The sequence below is a fragment of the Sinocyclocheilus grahami genome, unplaced genomic scaffold, assembly GCF_001515645.1.
Source record: "Sinocyclocheilus grahami isolate Dianchi unplaced genomic scaffold, SAMN03320097.WGS_v1.1 scaffold460.1, whole genome shotgun sequence".
Lineage (NCBI taxonomy): Eukaryota > Metazoa > Chordata > Actinopteri > Cypriniformes > Cyprinidae > Sinocyclocheilus > Sinocyclocheilus grahami.
The window spans coordinates 844,946-853,000 of NW_015505639.1; the positions used below are offsets into that span (position 1 = coordinate 844,946).

General features: G+C 32.5%; 1 protein-coding gene across 1 annotated transcript in view; it reads left to right on the forward strand.

Annotated features, from left to right (window-relative positions):
• ptpn21 (protein tyrosine phosphatase non-receptor type 21) overlaps positions 1-8,055 on the forward strand; it is a 65,053-nt gene that overhangs the window by 43,359 nt on the left and 13,639 nt on the right. Inside the window, exons 17-19 of the mRNA XM_016234913.1 lie at positions 4,718-4,936; positions 5,938-6,066; positions 6,174-6,408. Of these exons, the coding sequence (XP_016090399.1) occupies positions 4,718-4,936; positions 5,938-6,066; positions 6,174-6,408 (583 nt within the window). The remainder of the gene's footprint in view (positions 1-4,717; positions 4,937-5,937; positions 6,067-6,173; positions 6,409-8,055) is intronic.

Below are 8,055 nucleotides of genomic sequence, written 5' to 3' on the forward strand. Positions count from 1 at the left end.
GCACACTTTGTAAATAACATATCTGCACACTAATAAACATATCTGTACATTTATCTAAACAATTAAATTTTTTCCTATACTTCTATTTCTGTATATAGTACATTATTCAATTTTTCTTTTTTTATTATATTAGTGTTATATTACATCCCTACTGTGTTATTCCTATGTATGTCTGCACTATGTTTGTACTTTCTTCTGCACTGGAAGCTCCTGTCGTCAAGTCAAATTCCTTGTGTGTGTAAACATACTTGGTAATAAAGCTCTTCTGATTCTGATTAAGATAAACTCGTTTAAGCTTTGCCAGTTTAAACATGTAAGACCCAGAGGACACGAGCTCGCGCGCGCAGTGAGAAGATTTGTGCGTGCGCTCAACCCAAGCATGCAAACCTGCGCCTCAGAACTCGCGCAAATATTAATCTTTCTCTGAAGTATTGTGTTTAAATGGACAAATTCACACAAAAATTATGTCAAAATGCCTGTCTTGGTAAGTATCCTATAGCAGACATAGCCGGCTGAACGTACTGTATCAGTGCACTGGATCAGCGCATTCTCTTAAAGTGACAGCACTTTCTTAATATTAATCAAACCGCAACAACAAAGAAATCACTCACTGCTCTTGATTGAATAGCTTTTATAACTTTAATAAAGATTAATCTTTAATTTATACAGTCAAATTGAACATGTTGTTTTACATTTCATTACTTTATTCCATTTCTGTACCTAAAAACTAATGTTAGACCTACCTCATTTTATTTTATTTGTATCTTTACTTTATTTTGTATCTATTGTATTTATTTGTGCTGTTGCTTGTAGTTAGATAGATCATTCTTATTTTCTTTATTTTTATTTGACAGTATAGTTTTTGCCTAAACATAGCACATACCGAACTGTACAGAAACAATGACTCTAAAACTGTGATACAAACCGAACCGTGAGTAAGTTTAACCGTTCCACCCCTAATAGCTAATAAAACTAACAGAATGAACAATAAATGGTATTTATTGCTTCATAAAATGTTTTATTTCTCCTTAAAACACTCAATGTGGGCGGACATTTGTTGTGTATAAAACCACTCACTTGTTAACTATCCCCCTCTCTCTCTCTATCTCTCTCTCTCTCTCTCTCTCTCTATATATATATATATATATACAATACCAAAATACAATATACTTCATTACTGTATTTATGCAAATAAAATGTTTCTTATTTTCTTTATTTTTGTTTGACTATAGTTTTTGCCTAAACATAGCACATAACGAACCATACCAAAACTCTGACTCTTAAACCGTGATACAAACCGAACCGTGAGTAAGTTGAACCATACCACCCCTAGTATATACACATACACACGTGTATATGTACAGTGGTGTGAAAAAGTGTTGGCCCCCCTCCTGTTTTTTTAATTTTTTGCATATTTGTCACACTTAAAAGATTCAGATCATCAAACTAATTTTAATATTACACAAAGATAATGCAAGTAAATACAAAATGCAGTTTTTAAATGATTATTTATTTTATTAAGGGAAAAAAGCTGTCCAAACCTGCTTGACCCTACATGAAAAAGTAATTGCTCCCGAAATCTAATAACTGGTTGTGCCACGCTTTGCAGCAACAACTGCAATCAAGCGTTTGCGATAACTGGCAATGAGTCTTTCACATCGCTGTGGAGGAATTTTGGCCCACTCTTCTTTGCAGAATTGTTTTAATTCAGCCACATTGGAGGGTTTTCGAGCATGAATGGACTGTTTAAGCATCTCAATCGGATTTAAGTCCGGACTTTGATTTGGCCACTCCAAAACTTTAATTTAGTTTTTCTTGAGCCATTCAGAGGTGGACTTGCTGGTGTGTTTGGGATCATTGTCCTGCTACATAACCCAAGTGCGCTTGAGCTTGAGGTCACAAACTGATGGCCGGACATTCTCCTTCAGGATATTCTGATAGAGTGCAGAATTCATGGTTTCATCAATTATGGAAAGTTGTCCAGGTCCTGAAGGTGCAGAGCAGCCCCAGATCATCACACTACCACCACCAAGTTTGACTGTTGGTATGATGTTCTTTTAATGAAATGCTGTGTTGGTTTTACGCAAGATGTAACGGGACACACACCTTCCAAAAAGATCAACTTTTGTCTCATCAGTCCACAAAATATTTGCCCAAAAGTCTTGGGGATAATCAAGATATGTTTTGGCAAATGAGAAATAATGTGGTTAATCACAGTTCTTTCATGATTTAACAGGAGGGAGCAATTAATTTTTCATGTAGGTTTGGACAGCTTTTTTCCCTTAATAAATTAAATCATCATTTAAAAACTGCATTTTGTATTTACTTGCATTATCTTTGTGTAATATTTAAATTTGTTTGATAATCTGAAACATTAAAGTGTGTCAAACGTGCAAAAAAATAAGAAATCAGGAAGGGGGTCAACACTTTTTCACACCACTGTATAGGTGTATATATACACACACTTCTGAAATATATTGTTTAAATATATTACTGTATTTATTAAAAATTCTGATTATTATTGTTAGTTCCCTAGAGAAATCAAGTCTTGAGAAGAGCATTTCGTGAAAATATTACACTATATATTCATTATATTTTACTTTACCTATTAGTCTTAATTATTTAATTTGTTTAAATTAATCTGTTATGAAACATGTTATGACAGCCACTGTGTAATTGAATATATTTTAACAAATAGAAATTTTATAATTTATAAGTTAATTTAAAAACTGCATTTTGTGCAATTTACATGTTTGCATACATTTTTGATGTTGATTATTATATTTTTAAATAAATAGTAATTAAATTTAAGTTTGGGTTAAGTTGTTAATTGTAATCTTATAATATAGAGCTCCCCATAGTTTAAAGCATAAGTTGAGGTAGATTTTTATGACTAAGAAAAGTTTAATTATAACAATGTATTTAAAGAAAGAGCAACTTGTTCAGTAAACCACTGTTTATTAAAAAAAAAAAAAAAAAAGTTTAGTTTTCCCCCCTGCTGTACCGAAACGGTGACGTTAAAACCGAGGTACGTACCGAACCGTCATATTTGTGTACCGTTACACCCCTAATGTATAAGAGATCCGATATCCTCGCGCAGACCTTTCAGATATATTTGCATTACACTGGCTCGTTCACATGTGGTGGTATGTAAGATGTTTGTTTACATCAGGCAAGTGGCCGCATAAGCGGGAAAATTACGCAGTGTAGTCTTTATCCAGTCATAAAAACAGAATTCACAGTTTAACGCGGAATGTCACGGAATTAGTTAATTAATCAAACGTAGGTCATTACACTTAAATCACGATATGGACTAGTATCTGTAAATATTAAGCCACAAAAAGTCGATTTCAATATGAATCCTGCATGTTCTGCCTGTCTCTATTTATGAGTGGCGCAGATGTGCGGTTTCATTTACTACACACACACTGAAGCACGCCTGACACTCGCGGTGATTTCAGCGTCTGCCGTCTCACTAAATGAGGACGTAAACACATGAACAACATCTCCAGAACTGCTCTGAGAGTCACTTCATGAGCATTTTAGCGTTTGATTTGAGTAAAACTAGCATCATATCTCATACACAGAACTGTAAAGGTATTCACGGCAACCCGTCAAAATAAAAGTTCGGTTTGATTTGAAGACATTGTGCCTATAACTATTTTTCAGTAGAATGTACATAGCCTAGACAATTTACTACTACTAAAATGAAACAAACATTACTTTTTAAGGAACAATCACACAAAACATTTCTTCCATGTTTTAATTTTAATAGTAAATCCCCTTTGTTTGCCAAAAAAATCTTGTTTGCTTAATTTTCAATAATTAAAAGATAAATGATAAATTAAATTAATGTTTTATGCATTCATTTGATAACCAGAATTTTTTTTTTAAAAAAACAACACAGAATTTCTGAGGGGAAAAAATATTCATAAGGCTACTTTAAGAAAAAAATGAATAAATTAAGTTGTTTTATGCATTCAAATAATTAGACATGCTAAAACACAGAATTTGGTAACAATAAATAATATGGTGAGAAAAAAAAAAAAATTCATAGGGCCCTAAACATGTAATTTTTTTTAAACTTTGAATAAATGTGAGGGGAAAAAATATTCATAAGGCTACTTTAAGAAAAAAATGAATAAATTAAGTTGTTTTATGCATTCAAATAATTAGACATGCTAAAACACAGAATTTGGTAACAATAAATAATATGGTGAGAAAAAAAAAAAATTCATAGGGCCCTAAACATGTAATTTTTGTTAAACTTTGAATAAATGTATGTGAAAATGTATAAGTTTCATGATTTTAATTAATAAGAATAAAAGACAATTTTTTCCTATATAGTTCATCATTGAGGATTTCTTTAAAAAAGTCTAAAAATCTTGTCTCGTCTCGTTCTCGTGAACCCAGTCTCGTGTCTCGTCTCGTCTCGTGGGATAAGTGTCTCGTCACACCCCTAATTATTATCAATCAATCAAATCTATCAAAACTATGAAATGTAAACATCTAGTTTTAATTAATCATCATCAAGCATCAGCTCTGTTGAGGGCAGATTGTTCATTAATGAGGTGCAGCAACTAAAATACTAATTTACATTTTAGGTGGGGAATTTTGAGAGACAAGTGAATTTTCTCAAACACATCTGCACTCACTGTAAGCGTGCTGTAGGCGGTTCTAGATGAGCAGAGCCTCACGTACTGTGTGTTTCCTGCAGTGTAAGATACTGGAGCAGCGCATGGAGCAGGGGATGGTGTTCACCGAGTATGAGCAGGTGCCTAAGAAGCGGCCCAACTGTGAGTGCACCATCGCTCTGATGCCCGAGAACAGCGACAGGAACCGCTTCCAGGACGTCCTGCCCTACGACGACACACGTGTGGAGCTGGTGCCCACCAAAGAGAACAACACAGGCTACATCAATGCATCGCACATCAGGGTGAGCTGTAGATATTTTACGATATGACCATGTATGGACACTTTGCATTGATGCTTTAGATCATTGAATTATTATTTAGGATTAAGGCTCAAAGTGCTGAAACCCTGCTGTTTTTATAATACTTTTAATAATCATGATAATATTTATGTATGTGTTTATTTAACATTATTATTATGAATAACAATATTATTAATATTCTGCCCCAAAACTCACCGTGCAGATAAAACCGTATTCTTAGAAACAAGTAATCTTGTAAGTTTTATAATAATAATAATAATTATAATTATTAATATCGTTTATAATAATAATTATTATTATTATGCCCTAAAGCTTTGTATAATATAGTTAAGATAATAATATTTTTAACCATGTTAAACTAGAGTATAAAAACTAATATAATATAATAAATTATTTAATTTATTTGGAAGAAATACAATGAGATAATAATCTATTGTTATTAATAATAATAATATTATTATTATTATTAAAGCACGTTGAACTAGAACATAAAAAACTAAAGTAAAATAATGATACTAATATAATATAATATAAATATATAAAATAATACATTATTTAATTTATTTGGGAGAAGAAAAAATTATAAACTTATTTATAATTTTAAATGTTACAAATATATGATTATTATAATTATGCATGATCATACAGCACTGTTGAACTTCACGAAATTAGGTAAGCACATGTGTCTTATGATCCTAAATAAGCATGCAAAATTTTATGGATATCAGGCATACAGTATAATAGTCATAGAAGTAAATTTATATATTTCTATTCTAAATTACCTGAAAATTATTTTTCTTTTTATTTCTGATTTAGGTTCGTTCAGGCTTGCTAAATTGCGCATAATTTATCTTTGTATGCATGAACTTGAAGGTCTTAAAGTGCTTGAACACCAAAATTGCTTATTGCAGCTATATTTGTGCTGTTTTCAATCAGATTAATCATCTTTTATATTGTGTTTTCTGTGTTTCTCTGTTGATCAGTTTACGGTCAGAGGTAAAGAGTGGAGTTACATCGCGTCTCAGGGTCCGCTCTCCAGCACCTGCCAAGACTTCTGGCAGATGGTTTGGGAACAAGGAGTCGCTATCATCGCAATGGTTACAGCGGAGGAGGTGAAAGTCAAAACATCTGAGATCTGGTTATGTACAGTGGCTATCTTCTATCTGATGTATAAGCCTTTGCATCATTGAACCGGCTTGTTTTGTGTCCCGTCCTGCAGGAAGGGGGTCGTGAGAAGAGTTTCCGCTATTGGCCTCGTCTGGGCTCTCGCCACAACACTGTTACATACGGGCGATTTAAGATCACCACGCGCTTCCGCACGGACTCTGGGTGCTACGCCACAACGGGCCTGAAGATCAAACACCTCCTCACGGGACAGGAGCGAACCGTCTGGCACCTGCAGTACACGGACTGGCCCGACCACGGTTGCCCGGAGGACTTTAAAGGCTTTCTCTGTAAGTACAACACAGATACAGGCCTTTCTTTATGCCAAACCATACTGCTTATGGCACTCCAGACTAGTGATCGACCGATATTGATATTTTATAACCGATATCGGGCTCAAATCAAATGTTTATGTGCCCGATAACCGATATGCAGGACCGATATTTATTTGCTGTTATGACTGAATGAAGTAAGAACATACTTCACTTTGGTTTTTCCTCTTTTCAGTCATTTTTTTTTTTTTTTAAGTGTTGAAAATTAGCAGTCTTTCATGTTAAATTGAATCTTTATATTGCAACAATAAAAAACATTTTATTTATAAAAAGCATAAACAGCAACAACACTGATATTAACAATAAGCAAAATAAATGTAGAATGTCTAATGTTTTCAAATGGAGAAAATAAATAAAGGACAGGAGTCATATCAACTTCATTTTAAACTACAGTTTTAGTAGGTTTATAAGCGGTTTAATAGCTACAGAGTAGAGGTCTGCAAGCCCGTCGGGTCCCGGCGGGTCATTTTAATTTGTTAGACTATTTTATCTACAGCTCCGTTAGAGGTAGAATTCTTTAGTGAAATAAAGATGATATTTATTGAAATGAATTCGAATTAATTAAGGAGAGAGAGAACGAACGAACGAACGCATGCACCCACGTGCGAGCGAGCGATTGTGAAGCATTGCAAACAAGCTTGTCAGTTTAATTACAAGTTATCACCTCATTGCTGAGAAATATATGTAGCATTTAGCTGTTGTATTTTCAAAATTCACGGGGCGGGGGTTGAAAACCAGCTCCTGAATGTGCAATTTCTTACCTATAAAAAGTTTCCATCTCAATAAAATGCGAGCGCATACAGCATGCCGGCATTAAAAATCTTTGAGCAAACGTGTCGCCCTTAATTCAAATTGTATATAGTTGTTTATATATTATACATATTTATGCACAATGTAGTTGTATGTACCATATATAAACTTTAGCATTTTATATATATATATATATATATACAGGTGTTGAATTACTGAAATAAATGAACTTTTCCACGACATTCTAATTTATTGAGAGATATATATTATGTACTAATTTGTATATATGCACTAAAAATTTTAAAATGATAAATGCAGTATGTAATTACTGTTAAATGAAAACATAATGCATAATACATAACATGTTTAATAACGAAAATGTGTGTGGGTGTGTGTATATATATATATATATATATATATATATATATATATATATATATATATATATATATATATGTGCACAATTCAAAATAAATAATTATGTATATTTTTCTTAATTCAAAGTTTATATATATATATATGCAAAAATTATTTAAACATGCTGTATTTGATTACAGCTACATATCTGTGTATACACAAAATAAATGCATAATGCATAGCATTTTTTAAATATGCAGTATGTAGTTACAGCTCTTTCTTGACACAATGCCTACAAGTCATGTAAAAATCTTATTGTGTTATTTTAATTTTTTTACATTATCATAGTTTTATAATTATGAATATAATAATTTTAAACGTAATTATGTATATAAATAATAATATCAAAAAGTTTTTTTTTTTTGTCCTTCTGATTTTGGGGTAAAGCGTGAAAAAGTATTTTGATGATTTTCGTTTCATGCATGATTTTAAGCTTTG